Source organism: Salvelinus alpinus, chromosome 9, assembly GCF_045679555.1.
Source record: "Salvelinus alpinus chromosome 9, SLU_Salpinus.1, whole genome shotgun sequence".
Taxonomy (NCBI): Eukaryota; Metazoa; Chordata; class Actinopteri; order Salmoniformes; family Salmonidae; genus Salvelinus; species Salvelinus alpinus.
In genome coordinates this window covers 67,647,314-67,664,222 of record NC_092094.1, presented here as the reverse complement: position 1 = coordinate 67,664,222, position 16,909 = coordinate 67,647,314, and the positions used below count along the sequence as shown (strand labels likewise).

At 44.1% G+C, this 16,909-nt stretch overlaps 1 protein-coding gene across 1 annotated transcript in view; it reads left to right on the top strand.

Moving 5' to 3' along the window:
* LOC139530510 (ALK tyrosine kinase receptor-like) overlaps positions 1–16,909 on the top strand; it is a 745,539-nt gene that overhangs the window by 709,278 nt on the left and 19,352 nt on the right. The window contains exons 21-24 of the mRNA XM_071327001.1: positions 2,615–2,705; positions 6,504–6,568; positions 6,861–6,990; positions 15,182–15,279. Coding sequence (XP_071183102.1) covers positions 2,615–2,705; positions 6,504–6,568; positions 6,861–6,990; positions 15,182–15,279 — 384 coding nt within the window. The remainder of the gene's footprint in view (positions 1–2,614; positions 2,706–6,503; positions 6,569–6,860; positions 6,991–15,181; positions 15,280–16,909) is intronic.

Sequence of the window (16,909 nt, the reverse complement as noted above, 5' to 3'; positions counted from 1 at the left end):
TTTAAGTCAGAATTTCCCACACCCATGGAGTTAGGGTATTAACACTTTGAAAAGTAATATCTTAACACTATTTCGGTGGGTCACGTACTGTATACACACTAAGAAATGGTTTATTTTAACACTGTGGGTGTTAAAATTATTATCACAAATTTGCAGTGTAAATTTGCAACTCAGACTTTTGAAAGCATGGACATTTCATGTTCAGTATCACTAATTGGCTATAACAAAAAATCTGAGATGAGTTCAAATGGAATCAACAATGTTTTCGTGAAGTAGTGAAGGGGAAATAAAGCTTCCTGAAGCATTGAGGCTTTCCAGCCAATTCTGTTTAAAATAGGTTAATTACTCAAAGCTTTTATCAACAAAGTGTACACTAGTGACGCCTGTTGGTCAAAAGAATTTAGAGCAGCTAAATTATTGTAGATGACGTCCCACGCGCCGTAGCGCATGCACAGTATAGCCTTTTTGTCTTCTACTGGTTGTTCGACTAAATTAAGATTTGGACATCATTGATCATGTACTTCTGATAAAATTATACAGGAATCGGCACACTGTTTTGAAGTACACTGCTTAGCGATTTCGACGCATGTCTCTGTGCTTTGGTATCAAAAGTAACATCACTATTGTTTGGCATAAATTTCCACCTGGGGCGAAACACAGTTGGTATTTGCTTCTCAAACTGCACAAGCAAAACTATTTGAAATACTTTACAAAGTACTTGGGAATAGAAATGGGGATGGGAGGCATAACATATGCCACTTCCCTGCTGAAAAAAACAGCATAGACCACCATACATTTCCAGCTGGTCAATGCTGGTCTATGCTTGTCCATGCTGGTCTATGCTGGTTGGTGCTGGTCGGATGCTGGTCAATCTGGCCTGATCAGCATGATCTAGCTGTTATGCTGGCAGCCCTAACTTTGTTCAAATTTCGCTGGTGACCAGCTTTCATTGTGTTTTTGCTGATGACCAGCCTTCGTTGTGTTTTCGCTGGTGACTAGCCTTCGTTGTGTTTTCGCTAGTGACTAGCCTTCGTTGTGTTTTTGCTAGTGACTAGCCTTCGTTGTGTTTTTGCTGGTGACCAGCCTTAGTTGTGTTTTTGCTGGTGACTAGCCTTCGTTGTGTTTTTGCTGGTGACCAGCCTTAGTTGTGTTTTGCTGGTGACTAGCCTTCGTTGTGCTTTTGCTGGTGACCAGCCTTAGTTGTGTTTTTTTGCTGGTGACAAGCCTTTGCTGTGTTTTGGGCACTTGTGACCAGCATAAGCAAAAACAGCATCAAGTCACATATTATGGCTTGCAAAGTGATATTTAATTCCTATTAGAATCCAGTCATAGTAGATTCTCACATTCTCCATCATATTTCTCAGCATGCACTATTGCTGATTTTTAGAATTGTTTGTTTCAATGTCTGTGTTTTTGCATGTACATTGATGTACATTTTTCTAAACCTGGGATGGGCAGCTGGCGGCCAATTTGTATGGATGTGGGTGCGTAGACCAAGAGCCACTGTGGCACCTCATGATGGGTTCTGTATTTTTGTTGCCCCCACCCCCATCAAAGTTGCCCATCCCTGTTTTAAACGAATCCAAATCTGCTAGTTGGACTTACTTCACCCATTACTGAAATGGTTGTTCCAGTTGAGAGGGTTTAGGTAGTTTAATGTATTCATCTTTCTAACCCTGGCAGTCATTATGAATGCAGATTGTGGGTGAATAAAAGTTCCAATTGTTGGATATCTACACTCAGGCTGAAATCCAAAAGGAATTAGAGATCACTTTACAGGCCAGCATAATGTGACTTGATGCTGGTACGCTGGTCACCAATGTCCCAAACACAGCGAAGGCTAGTCACCAACAAAAACACTATGAAGGCTGGTCTATGTTGTTTTTTTCAGCAGGGTTAGCAGACACATTTATACAACTCATAGTACAGTGAGTGCATACATGTTTAGCTTGTGAGCCCTGCAGGAATTGAACCTAAGACCTTTGATTTGCTAACACCATGCTCTTACGACTGAGCCACACAGGACCAGAAAGCATATCTTCTGCTGCCATTGAGTGGAATGTCACTTGTTCCTTCTGCTTTGCAAAGTAAAGTAATTCAGTAAAATGGACTTCCATGCTAAAATCGGAAATTGTCCTCCAAATATCTGAAAACTGATCAACCTTATTTAAATATTATATGGACGGTAGTTTCATACGGTAGTTGCCTATACCGACCCACTGCAATGTTCTCACAAAGCACCAACATTACAGCTGACCCAGTGACCCCTGAAAGCCATGGCATTTATTGTTCGGAGGCGTCAGTACTTAAGATGTCAGAGAAGGTTACAGTACATCACGGTAAAAAGCTAAGCTAGCCACCTGCTGCACATACTGTCCATAGGCCCACTTTCCTTCCACTCAGTAATCAATGACCTCAACTGTAGAAAGATTACTAAGTGCTGTATGTGTGTGTGTGTGTGTGTGTGTGTGTGTGTGTGTGTGTGTGTGTGTGTGTGTGTGTGTGTGTGTGTGTGTGTGTGTGTGTGTGTGTGTGTGTGTGTGTGTGTGTGTGTGTGTGTGTGTGTGTGTGTGTGTGTGTGTGTGTGTGTGTGTGTGTGTGTGTGTGTGTGTAGGGGTCTGGGACATGGTGCCTTCGGTGAGGTGTATGAAGGGATGGCAGTGGGGATACCTGGAGAGTCCAGTCCCCTGCAAGTAGCAGTTAAGGTGAGCCCTGACACAAACAAACAAGCAAAACAACAAACAAACAAGCAACTTACAGACAGAATACACAGGGCCTCAAACATCACGAGTATCAGCAAGAATGTGTGTGTATTTTATTCAATAAGGGGGGAATTCCGACCCGAGTTAAGCTTGCGTAAATGGAATGTAATTCCCTTTTTATGCACTTTTCTCTAAATGCGTATTCTGACTTTGAACTTAAGCATGAGAACAGCATGCTACTCACCCACTATTAGTTTGGGGTGGAGATCAAAGAAATAAAATTGTGGCGGTGTGTCTTCAGATGAGCCGAATTCTTACCTCATCATTCATCACCTCATCATTTCACCACTTTTACGCACAAGGAAACAATGAATATAGTTCCAAGTGGAACAAAATCGAGTGTATTTTTTCCCTATATAAATAACACCATTCTCCATGCACTGTACTGTAATTTACTAACTGATAAGAGCTATTGATAACAGCTAGGTAAATTAGTAAGTCGTTTGGATAAGGGGATTGTAAATATAAATGACAATTGGTTTATATATATATTTTACCTTATGGTCACTGGAGACAAATGTGAAACCAGTCATAAGGCAGCAAATTGAGGCATATCAGCATATCACGGTAGCCACCGTCGCTTATACACCATACATTCAGGACTGTCACTTTAGTGTTAGTTTAAATTTGCATCATTCAATTACAACGTTAGTTTACCTTTTTTTTCCTCTGTCACGTTTGTGTTGTGGATCCGAAGGATCGCTAGCAATAGTGGGTCATATTAGGCTAAAGTATTACAAGGTGGGCTATAATTTGGGATATGTAGCCTATTTGAGTTACTATGAAAGGCAGACCATGTGTAGCAGTTTAAACCTGGAGCCTTACACACGGTTCACGACAGGTAAGAAGTCAAGTTTGAGAAATCTCACAGGTTTTGCATACCGGTATGCATTTTTCATCGAAACAAATATATATATATATATATAAAAATAAAAAACTAGGACTGCTGGGCCTCTAGGCCCCTTCAAGCTAATGGCAGTCATTCTGACTGAAAAATTCTAACAGTGTAATTAATACTTGCATACAGTACCTTGCAAAAGTATTCACCCCGCCTTGGCATTTTTCCTATTTTGTTGCCTTACAACCTGGAATTAAAATAGATTTGTTTTGTATTATTTGATTTACACAACATGCCTACCACCTTAAAGATGAAACATATGTTTTCTTGTGAAACAAACAAGAAATAAGACAAAAAAACTGAAAACTTGAGCGTGCATAACTATTCATCCCCCAAAGTCAATACTTTGTAGAGCCACCTTTTGCAGCAATTACAGCTGCAAGTCTCTTGGGGTATGTCTCTATAAGCTTGGCACATCTAGCCACTGGGATTTTTGCCCATTATTCAAGGCAAAACTGCTCCAGCAACTGCAATTTGGATGGGTTCTGCTGGTGAACAGCAATCTTCATGTCATACCACAGATTCTCAATTGGATTGAGGTCTGGGCTTTGGCTAGGCCATTCCAAGCCATTTGAATGTTTCCCCTTAAACACTCGAGTGCTGCTTTAGCATTATGATTAGGGTAATTTTCCTGCTGGAAGGTGAACCTCCGTCCCAGTATCAAATCTCTGGAAGACTGAAACAGGTTTCCCTCAAGACCTTCCCTGTATTTAGCTCCATCCATCATTCCTTCAATTCTGACCAGTTTCCCAGTCCCTGCCGATGAAAAACATCCCCACAGCATGATGCTGCCACCACCATGCTTCACTGTGGGGGTGGTGTTCTCGGGGTGATGAGAGGTGTTGGGTTTGTGCCAGACATAGTGTTTTCCTTGATGGCCTAAAAGCTCAATTTTAGTCTCATCTGACCAGAGTACCTTCTTCCATATGTTTGGGGAGTCTCCCACATGCCTTTTGACGAACACCAAACGAGTTTGCTTGTTTTTTTTTTTAAGCAATGGCTTTTTTCCACTCTTCCGTAAAGCCCAGCTCTGTGGAGTGTACGGCTTAAAGTGGTTACGTGGACAGATCCTCCAATCTCCGCTGTGGAGCTTTGCAGCTCCTTCAGGGTTATCTTTGGTCTCTTTCTTGCTTCTCTGATTAATGTCCTTCTTGACTGGTCCGTGAGTTTTTGTCGGCGGCCCTCTCTTGGCAGGTTTGTTGTGGTGCCATATTCTTTCAATTTTTTTTATAATGGATTTAATGATGCTCCGTGGGATGTTCAAAGTTTCAGATATTTTTTTATAACTCAACCCTCATCTGTACTTCTCCACAACTTTGTCGCTGACTTGTTTGGAGAGCTCCTTGGTCTTCATGGTGCCGCTTGGTGGTGCTCCTTGCTTAGTGGTGTTGCAGACTCTGGCGCCTTTCAGAACAGGTGTATATATACTGAGATCATGTGACAGATCATGTGACACTTAGATTGCACACAGGTGGACTTTATTTAATTAATTATGTGACTTCTGAAGGTAATTGGTTGTACCAGATCTTATTTAGGGGCTTAAGTGGGTGAATACATATGCACGCACCACTTTTCCATTTGTTTTTTATTTTTTATTTTTTGAAACAGGTTATTTTTTTCATTTCACTTCACCAATTTGGACTATTTTGTGTATGTCCATTACATGAAATCCAAATAGAAATCTATTTAAATTACAGGTTATAATGCAACAAAACAGAAAAACTGCCAAGGGGGGGGTGAATACTTTTGCAAGGCACTGTATATGCTATCACAAAAATTATCATTTGGTTGTGTTTATGAAGGTCTTAGGTGACATTAGAATACGATACAAAACTATTTCAAATAACATAATAGTATTGTCATTAGTTTATGTTACTCTAGGCTATATGTAAAAACACAAATTCAAGGGTTTCAAGTGTCTTTGTTACATCTATGAAAGCATGTGTTGGAACGTGGGAACAGCACATTTTTATATCGGCAAAAAAAACAATACCCCAACCACCAAGACTCACGGTCAGCAAGACGCGCGGTCAAATGATGAAAACATCAGTAGCCTAAACATCATTATATGTGCCAAGTGTGCTTGATAAATAGTGACAATCTGCACAAAAGCAATAATGTAATTATAATGAACATAAGTGTCGATATGACAGCAGTCAAAAATAGTAAATTATTGTCAGCTCGTCCTTACATGGTGTGCCTTTTCATGCCTTACATGGTGTGCCTTTTCAATGGCATCAGTTGGAGCATGTCCATGTCACATCAACAACAAAAGCTTGTGAGTTACGTTTCTGATGTTGTCTTTTGCTTGAGATGTAGGGCTTGCTCCCTCAATGAAGACGTTTTATTCTGATAATCGTCATGTAGCATAGTCACTGGCTTGTTTTGTCCAAGCTGTCCCTTTCTCCCTCCTGTCTCACCGTTTCATTTGGTGGCTCAGTGCGCACCGTTCTGGCTTTTTTTGTGCTTATGCCTCGGAGTTGTAGATTCAGGCTGAGGCTCAAAATCAGAAGAATATGCATCCGATATGTCATGAATAATTTCACGAATTCAGGCTGTTCTGAGGGCAAAAGGGGGATTGATGGGGGGGGGGGGGGTGCAGAAGGTGTTATTCATGTTTTGTACATTCAGTGTAGATTTATTTAGGGGTGCATGACTAAAAATGGCAGAGTAGTAAAAATAAATAATTCATGAGCAGTCCAAATGACTGCTTTAGCAGTTCTAGTGTTAAGCATATGCTGATAAATTAGCCCCATTGTGTAGATTGATCCCTAGTACTGCGAGACATCGTCTATGTTCTATCTGAATGTTCTCATTGTATGTTCTGTGTATGTCTAATATAGACACTCCCTGAGGTGTGCTCTGAGCAGGATGAGCTCGACTTTCTCATGGAGGCTCTCATTATCAGGTAACACACACACGTACACACAAACTCATACACAGTCTCACACACACATACAAGCTTTTGGTTGAAGACATATTCCATTCTTCAACAACCATGTAATAACTTTTTATTTCTGACCCTCTCCTCCCACCTTCCCCCTCATCCATCACTCTCTCTTTCCTCCTTCTTCCTCCCTTGTTTCTTCTCTCCTCCCTTCCTCCCCCTCTCTCCTTGCTCCTTCCCTCATTCCCTATCCTCCCTCATCCTTTTCTCCCTATTCCTTCGCCCACTCTTTTCTCTGTCTCTTCCTCTGTAGTAAATTCAGCCACCAGAACATAGTGGGGTGTATAGGGGTGAGTCTTCAGGTCCTGCCACGCTTCATCCTACTGGAATTGATGGCCGGAGGAGACGTCAAGAGTTTCCTGAGAGAGACGCGGCCCAGACTGGTCAGTTGAGTTGCTTGCTTGTTCCGTATGTTTCAATTATAACAGTGTGTTAGTTGATAGCATTATTACTTTAGTTCACATCGTAGGTATTTTTGCGACATGAACATGTTGCCCTAAGTGTCTTGCTCACAACAGCAGGAGATGGTACCTTGGACCAGATATTTCTGAAATCTTGAAAAGTGTGTTTGACTACATTTGCCAAAATATAACAAATATGTGCATGCACATAGATGGCCAAATACACAAGCTACAATGTGTTCTTTTGTTAGTCTTGGTTGTGGGTCTTTGCTTGCCTTCATTAGGATAAACTAGTCAGTACCAAAAAAGGGTTCTTAATTTTGTCCCTGTAGGGGAACACATTTTTGGGCTGTGGAGAACCTCTTTATTGGTTCTTTGTATAACCAATGATACTGTATGGTTCTTCATTACACTGCTATAACCAGAGGGTTCTTCATTACACTGTTAAAAATGTCCCTGCTACTGGTTGTCGTGAAAATACAAAAATATAAAATATCCAAAAATGTTATGTATTTTAGGAGCTGGATTAAGATATTATTGCTATAAGGGACAGTATGCTACAGTATTCTGATTAATTGGGAGTCAATTCTAGGATTTGAACTCCAAACCTCTTGGTTTCCAGTGACCTGAATTGCCAGCGAACTGAATTTAAAGATTAGAACCAATAGAGTCGGACATTCTGTAATTTGTCCCTATGGGGGAACCCTTTTGGGTGCGACATCGAACCCTCTCACAAGGAACCATGGTGAGGTTATGGATTTATGGATTATGGATTGTTGTTTCTCTTTGCTTATTTGTGCTGTTCTTGCCATTATATGGACTTGGTCTTTTACCAAATAGGGTTATCTTCTGTATACCACCCCTATCTTGTCACAACACAACTGACTGGCTCAAACGCATTAAGAAGGAAAGAAATTCCACAAATTAACTTTTAACATCCTCCCGTCAGTAGAGGATGCCTGGTTGCTCTTCAAAAGTGCTTTCCTCTCCATCTTAAATAAGCATGCCCCATTCAAAAACTGTAGAACTAAGAACAGATATAGCCCTTGGTTCACCCCAGATTTGACTGCCCTTGATCACCACAAAACATCCTGTGGCGTTCTGCATTAGCATCAAATAGCCCCCGCGATATGCAACTTTTCAGGGAAGTCAGGAACCAATATACTCAGCCAGTTAGGAAAGCTAAGGCTAGCTTTTTCAAACAGAAATTTGCTTCCTGTAAATGTTCTGGGACACTGTAAAGTCCATGGAGAATAAGAGCACCTCCTCCCAGCTGCCCACTGCACTGAGGATAGGAAACACTGTCACCACCCATAAATCTACAATAATCGATCATTTCAAAAAGCATTTTTCCACTGCTAGCCATGCTTTCCACCTGGCTACCCCTACCCCGGCCAACATCTCAGCACCCCCTGCAGCAACTTGCCAAAACGCCCCTGCTTCTCCTTCACCCAAATCCAGACAGCTGATGTTCTCAAAGAGCTTCAAAATCTGCATCCCTACAAATCATCTGGGCTCGACAATCTGGATCCTCTCTTTCTAAAATTATCAGCCGAAATTGTTGCAACCCCTATTACTAGCCTGTTCAACCTCTCTTTCGTATGGTCTGAGATCCCCAAAGATTGGAAAGCTGCCGCGGTCATCCCCCTCTTCAAAGGGGCAGACACTCTAGACCCAAACTGTTATAGACCTATATCCATCCTGCCCTGCCTTTCTCAAATCTTTAAAAGCCAAGTTAATAAACAGATCACCGACCATTTCGAATCCCACCATACCTTCTCTGCTATGCAATCTGGTTTCCGAGCTGGTCATGGGTGCTAAATGATATCATAACCGGCATCGATAAAAGACAGTACTGTGCAGCCGTCTTCATTGACCTGGCCAAGGCTTTTGACTCTGTCAATCACCGCATTCTTATCGGCAGACTCAATAGCCTTGTCTTCTCAAATGACTGCCTCGCCTGCTTCACCAACTACTTCTCAGATAGAGTTCAGTGTGTCAAATTGAAGGGCCTGTTGCGAGCGGGCTATCTTGCAGTCTCTATGGGGGTGCCAAAGGGTTCAATTTTAGAGGCCGACTCTTTTCTTTATATACACTGCTCAAAAAAATTAAGGGAACACTTAAACAACACAATGTAACTCAAAGTCAATCACACTTCTGTGAAATCAAACTGTCCACTTAGGAAGAAACACTGATTGACAATACATTTCACATGCTGTTGTGCAAATGGAATAGACAAAAGGTGGAAATTATAGGCAATTAGCAAGACACCCCCAATAAAGGAGTGGTTCTGCAGGTGGTGACCACAGACCACTTCTCAGTTCCTATGCTTCCTGGCTGATGTTTTGGTCACTTTTGAATGCTGGCGGTGCTTTCACTCTAGTGGTAGCATGAGATGGAGTATACAACCCACACAAGTGGCTCAGGTAGTGCAGCTCATCCAGGATGGCACATCAATGCGAGCTGTGGCAAGAAGGTTTGCTGTGTCTGTCAGCGTAGTGTCCAGAGCATGGAGGCGCTACCAGGAGACAGGCCAGTACATCAGGAGACGTGGAGGAGGCCGTAGGAGGGCAACAACCCAGCAGCAGGACCGCTACCTCCGCCTTTGTGCAAGGAGGAGCAGGTGGAGCACTGCCAGAGCCCTGCAAAATGACCTCCAGCAGGCCACAAATGTGCATGTGTCTGCTCAAACGGTCAGAAACAGACTCCATGAGGGTGGTATGAGGGCCCGACGTCCACAGGTGGGGTTTGTGCTTACAGCCCAACACCGTGCAGGACGTTTGGCATTTGCCAGAGAACACCAAGATTGGCAAATTCGCCACTGGCGCCCTGTGCTCTTCACAGATGAAAGCAGGTTCACACGCACATGTGACAGACGTGACAGAGTCTGGAGAAGCCGTGGAGAACGTTCTGCTGCCTGCAACATCCTCCAGCATGACCGGTTTGGTGGTGGGTCAGTCATGGTGTGGGGTGGCATTTCTTTGGGGGGCCGCACAGCCCTCCATGTGCTCGCCAGAGGTAGCCTGACTGCCATTAGGTACCGAGATGAGATCCTCAGACCCCTTGTGAGACCATATGCTGGTGCGGTTGGCCCTGGGTTCCTCCTAATGCAAGACAATGCTAGACCTCATGTGGCTGGAGTGTGTCAGCAGTTCCTGCAAGAGGAAGGCATTGATGCTATGGACTGGCCCGCCCATTCCCCAGACCTGAATCCAATTGAGCACATCTGGGACATCATGTCTCGCTCCATCCACCAACGCCACGTTGCACCACAGACTGTCCAGGAGTTGGCGGATGCTTTAGTCCAGGTCTGGGAGGAGATCCCTCAGGAGACCATCCGCCACCTCATCAGGAGCATGCCCAGGCGTTGTAGGGAGGTCATACAGGCACGTGGAGGCCACACACACTACTGAGCCTCATTTTGACTTGTTCTAAGGACATTACATCAAAGTTGGATCAGCCTGTAGTGTGGTTTTCCACTTTAATTTTGAGTGTGACTCCAAATCCAGACCTCCATGGGTTGATACATTTGATTTCCATTGATCATTTTTGTGTGATTTTGTTGTCAGCACATTCAACTATGTAAAGAAAAAAGTATTTAATAAGAATATTTAATTCATTCAGATCTAGGATGTGTTATTTTAGTGTTCCCTTTATTTTTTTGAGGAGTGTATATCAATGATGTCGCTCTTGCTGCTGGTGATTCTCTGATACACCTCTATGCAGATGACACCATTCTGTATACATCTGGCCCTTCTTTAGGCACTGTGCTAACTAACCTCCAGACGGGCTTCAATGCCGTACAACACTCCTTCCGTGGCCTCCAACTGCTTTTAAATGCTAGTAAAACTAAGTGCATGCTCTTCAACTAATTGCTGCCTGCACTCTCCCGCCCGACTAGCATAACTACTCTGGACGGTTCTGACCTAGAATATGTGGACAACTACAAATACCTAGGTGTCTGGTTAGACTGTAAACTATCCTTCCAGACTCACATTAAGCATCTCCAATCCAAAATTAAATCTAGAATCGGCTTCCTATTCTGCAACAAAGCCTCCTTCACTCATGCTGCCAAACATACCCTCGTAAAACTGACTATCCTACCGATCCTTGACTTCGGCGATGTCATTTACAAAATAGCTCCCAACACTCTACTCAGCAAACTGGGTGTAGTCTATCACAGTGCCATCCTATCACAGTGCCAACACTTTTTTGGTTACTAAATGATTCCATTTGTGTTATTTCATAGTGTTGTCCAGGTCGCAGTCTATACTATTATTCTACAATTTAGAAAATAGTAAAACTAAAGAAAAACCCTTGAATGAATAGGTGTGTTCAAACTTTTGACTGGTACTGTTTATCTTTTTTTACCCCCCTTTTTCTCCAAAATGTCGGGATATCCAATTGCTTTCCAATTACAATCTTGTGTCAGCGCTGCAACTCCCCAATGGGCTCGGGAGAGGCGATGGTTGAGTCATGCGTCCTCCGAAACATGACCTGCCAAGCCGCACTTCTTAACACCCGCTCGCTTAACCCAGAAGCCAGCCACACCAATGTGTCAGAGGAAACACAGTTAAACTGATGACCAAGTCAGCTTGCAGGTGCCCAGCCCGCCACAAGGAGTTGCTGGAGCGCGATGAGCCAAGTAAAGCCCCCCCAGCCAAACCTTCCACTAACCTGGACGACGCTGGGCCAATTTTGCGCCGCCCTATGGGACTCCCGGTCACAACCGGTTGTGACGCCGCCACACTACAATGCAGTGCCTTAGACCGCTGCGCCACTCGGGAGGCCAAAATAAAAATGTTAATAGACTTTGTTAACATACAAATGACATAGTCTTATTATGGGTCGAATGTGAGATATGCATATATAACATCATATACTGTATGATAAATATTACCCACTACAGTTGTTACAGTTTCGATGGTTTAGGTATTCTCATTTATTCATATTTCTAACCTTGGCAGTCATTCTGGATGCAGATTGTCAGAATCAACTCTGGCTGGATTCCAATAGTAATAAAACATCACTTTGCAAGCCAGCATAGTATGACTTATTATGGTCACAAGTGTCCAAAACACAACGAAGGCTGGCCACCATCAAAAACACAACAAAGTCTTGTCACCAGCGGAAACACAGCGAAGACTGGTCACCAGCGAAAACACAGCGAAGGCTGGTCACCAGTGAAAACACAACGATGGCTGGTCTGCCAGAATAACCAGCTAGACCATGCTGGTCTGCCAGCATAACCAGCTAGACCATGCTGGTCGGCCAGACAAGCATAGAACAGCATGGACCAGCATAGACGCATTCTGTATACTTCTGGCCCTTCTTTGGACACTGTGCTAACTAACCTCAAGACGAGCTTCAATGCCATGCAACTCTCCTTCCGTGGCCTCCAACTGCTCTTAAATGCAAGTAAAACTAAATGCATGCTCTTCAACTGATCGCTGCCCGCACCTGCCCGCCCGTTCAGCATCACTACTCTGGACAGTTCTGAACTAGAATATGTGGACAACTACAAATACCTAGGTGTCTGGTTAGACTGTAAACTCTCCTTCCAGACCCACATTAAGCATCTCCAATCCAAAATTAAATCTAGAATTGGCTTCCTATTTCACAACAAAGCATCCTTCACTAATGCTGCCAAACATACCCTCGTAAAACTGACTATCCTACTGATCCTCGACTTTGGCGATGTCATTTACAAAATTGCCTCCAACACTCTACTCAACAAATTGGATGCAGTTTATCACAGTGCCATCTGTTTTGTCACCAAAGCCCCATATACTACCCACCACTGCGACCTGTACGCTCTCGTTGGCTGGCCCTCGCTTCATACTCGTCGCCAAACACACTGGCTCCAGGTCATCTACAAGTCTTTGCTAGGTAAAGCCCCCCCTTATCTCAGTTCACTGGTCACCATAGCAGCACCCACCCGCAGCACGCGCTCCAGCAGGTATATTTCACTGGTCACCCCCAAGCAAATTCCTCCTTTGGCCGCCTTTCCTTCCAGTTCTCTGCTGCCAATGACTGGAACGAACTGCAAAAATCGCTGAAGCCGGAGACTCTTATCACCCTCACTAACTTCAAGCACCAGCTGTCAGAGCAGCCCATCTAACTACTTCATCCCCATACTGTATTTATTTATTTATTTATTTTGCTTCTTTGCACCCCAGTACCTCTACTTGCACATTCATCTTCTGCACATTTATCACTCCATTGTTTAATTTGCTATATTGTAATTACCTCGCCACTATGGCCTACTTTATTGCCTTACCTCCCTTATCTTACCTCATTTGCACACACTGTATATACAGTCGTGGCCAAGTTTTGAGAATGACACAAATATACATTTTCACAAAGTCTGCTGCCTCATTTTGTATGATGGCAATTTGCATATACTCCAGAATGTTATGAAGAGTGATCAGATGAATTGCAATTAATTGCAAAGTCCCTCTTTGCCATGCAAATGAACTGAATCCCAAAACACATTTCCACTGCATTTCAGCCCTGCCACAAAAGGACCAGCTGACATCATGTCAGTGATTCGCTCGTTAACACAGGTGTGAGTGTTGACGAGGACAAGGCTGGAGATCACTCTGTCATGCTGATTGAGTTCGAATAACAGACTGGAAGCTTCAAAATGAGGGTGGTGCTTGGAATCATTGTTCTTCCTCTGTCAATCATGGTTACCTGTAAGGAAACACGTGCCGTCATCATTGCTTTGCACAAAAAGGGCTTCACAGGCAAGGATATTGCTGCCAGTAAGATTGCACCTAAATCAACCATTTATCGGATCATCAAGAACTTCAATGAGAGCGGTTCAATTGTTGTGAAGAAGGCTTCAGCACGCCCAAGAAAGTCCAGCAAGTGCCAGGACCGTCCCCTAAAGTTGATTTAGCTGCGGGATCGGGGCACCACCAGTACAGAGCTTGCTCGGGAATGGTAGCAGGCAGGTGTGATCGCCTCACTGTGCGTGCAGATGCAAAGACTTTTGGAGGATGGCCTGGTGTCAAGAAGGGCAGCAAAGAAGCCACTTCTCTACAGGAAAAACATCAGGGACAGACTGATATTCTGCAAAAGGTACAGGGACTGGACTGCTGAGGACTGGGGTAAAGTCATTTTCTCTGATGAATCCCCTTTCCGATTGTTTGGGGCATCCGGGAAAAAGCTTGTCCGGAGAAGACAAGGTGAGCGCTACCATCAGTCCTGTGTCACAGTAAAGCATCCTGAGACCATTCCTGTGTGGGGTTGCTTCTCAGCCAAGGGAGTGGGCTCACTCACAATTTTGACTCAGAACACAACCATGAATAAAGAATGGTACTAACACATCCTCCGAGAGCAACTTCTCCCAACCATCCAGGAACTGTTGGTGACGAACAATGCCTTTTCCAGCATGATGGAGCACCTTGCCATAAGGCAAAAGTGATAACTAAGTGGCTCGGGGAACAAAACATCGATATTTTGGGTCCATGGCCAGGAAACTCCCCAGACGTTAATCCCATTGAGAACTTGTGGTCAATCCTCAAGAGGCGGGTGGACAAACAAAAACCTACAAATTCTGACAAACTTCAAGCATTGATTATGCAAGAATGGGCTGCCATCAGTCATGGTGTGGCCCAGAAGTTAATTGACAGCAATATTGACTCTTTGCATCAACTTCATGTAATTGTCAATAAAAGCTTTTGACACTTATGAAATGCTTGCTTTTGGCCACGACTGTATACTTTTTTTCCTACTATATTATTGACTGTATGTTTGTTTACTCCATGTGTAACTCTGTGTTGTTGTATGTGCCGAACTGCTTTGCTTTATCTTGGCCAGGTCGCAGTTGTAAATGAGAACTTGTTCTCCACTAGCCTACCTGGTCAAAAAAATGTGATATAAATAAAATAAATAAAAAATAGACCAGCATGGACCAGCTTCAAATGTATGCTGTTTTCTTCACCACTGACAAAGAACCCCTCAATAACCTTGAGTGTAGGGGTATTTTATTGAGTAGACTAAAATATTTCAGTCTGAAAGCTAACAGAAGAACAACAAAAGTGTTTGGCTGCTCTGCTCTTCAGTACATCCGTCTGTCTATCTGCCCACCTGTCTGTATCTCTCTATCTGTCTCTCTATATGTATGAGTCTGATCTCTCCCTCTCTGTCTGGTATGTCTCTATAGGAGCACCCCTCTAGTCTCTCCATGGTGGACCTGCTCAACGTGGCCAGAGATATCGCACAGGGATGCCAATACCTGGAGGAGAACCAGTTTATACACCGGTAGGCCAACTATGGTAGAAAAACATACATGGACTTACACTACATGACCAAAAGTATGTGGACACCTGCTTGTCGAACATCTCATTCCAAAATCATGGGCCTTAATACGGAGTTGGTCCCCCATTTGCTGCTATAACAGCAGGGCAGAAATTTGACGAACTGACTTGTTGGATAGGTGGCATCCTATGACGGTGCCATGTTGAAAGTCACTGAGCTCTTCAGTAAGGCCATTCTACAGCTAATGTTTGTCTATGGAGATTGCATGGCTGTGTGCTCAATTTTATATACCTGGCTGAAATATCCAAATCCATTCATTAGAAGGGGTGTCCACATACTATTGTATATATAGTGTAAGTGTGTGCACATAGTGTTCACATATAGTCAAACCAGCACAATATGCAGTGACAGACGCATACTCTTTCTCACAAACTCATTTTACCCACTTACCCACATACATACCAGCACACAAACGTACGCACGCACAAACACACACACACAAAGACACAGTCCCCCACATTCACACCCTCTCAAACAATTGCAAACACTTTCTCAAACCTCAACAACATATGGGTGTCCACATGCACTCACCGGACAGTTTATTAGGTACACCACCCGTTTACAAAAAGTCACAGTCACACTGCACATTTCCCTATCTGGACAAGAGGAATAGCAATGTAAGAATGCTGTTTATTGACTAAAGCTCAGCCTTCAACACTATAGTACCCTCCAAGCTCATCATTAAGCTCGCGCCCTGGGTCTGAACCCCGACCTGTGCAACTGTGTTCTGGACTTGCTGACGGGCCGCCCCCATGTAGTGAAGGTAGGAAACAATACCTCCACTACGCTGATCCTCAACACAGGGGCCCCACAAGGGTGCATGCTCATTCGTCACCGCGTGCTCAGATCAAGACTCTACGGCAAGCTTCTTTTAAACCACTACCTGTCCCTCATCGTCCCTGGTCTCCTGTACTCCCTGTTCGCCCATGACTGCGTGGCCACGCACGCAGTCAATCATCAAGTTCGCAGTCAACACAACAGTAGTAGGCCTGATTACCAACAATGACAAGACAGCCAACAGGTAGGTGGTGAGGGCCCTGACGGAGTGGTGCCAGAAAAATAACCCTCCCAAAACCCTGCCCCGTGGTCGAACCCTCAGGAGGTGTCACACCGTATACGCTGGCTGGCCATCGATGACCCAGGGGGAGGGATGAGCCTAGAAACAGAAGACAAAGGACTGTGAGACACAGGCTTAATCCTAGACACAAGGAAGGTAGGGTGAATAAGGAGGGTACGGGGAGGGTACCGCCTGAGCTCTTTTACAGGTACGTCGACAGCGGCGGACAAACATCTGGGCCGAGGGTACGCTGATCTCCTGCTCTTGTTCCGGGAAGAGTGGAGGTTGATACCCCAAAGAGCACTCAAAAGGAGAGAGTCCTGTGGCCGAACTGGGTGTTCCAGGCATACTCCACCCAGACCAGTTATCGGCTCCAGGTAGTGGGGTTGGTTGAGACCAGGCATCTCAGGGTGGTTTCTAGGTCCTGGTTGGCTCGCTCCGACTGGCCGTTGGATTGGGGATGAAATCTGGAGGACAGGCTGGCCAACGACCCAATAAGGGTGCAGAACGCCTTCC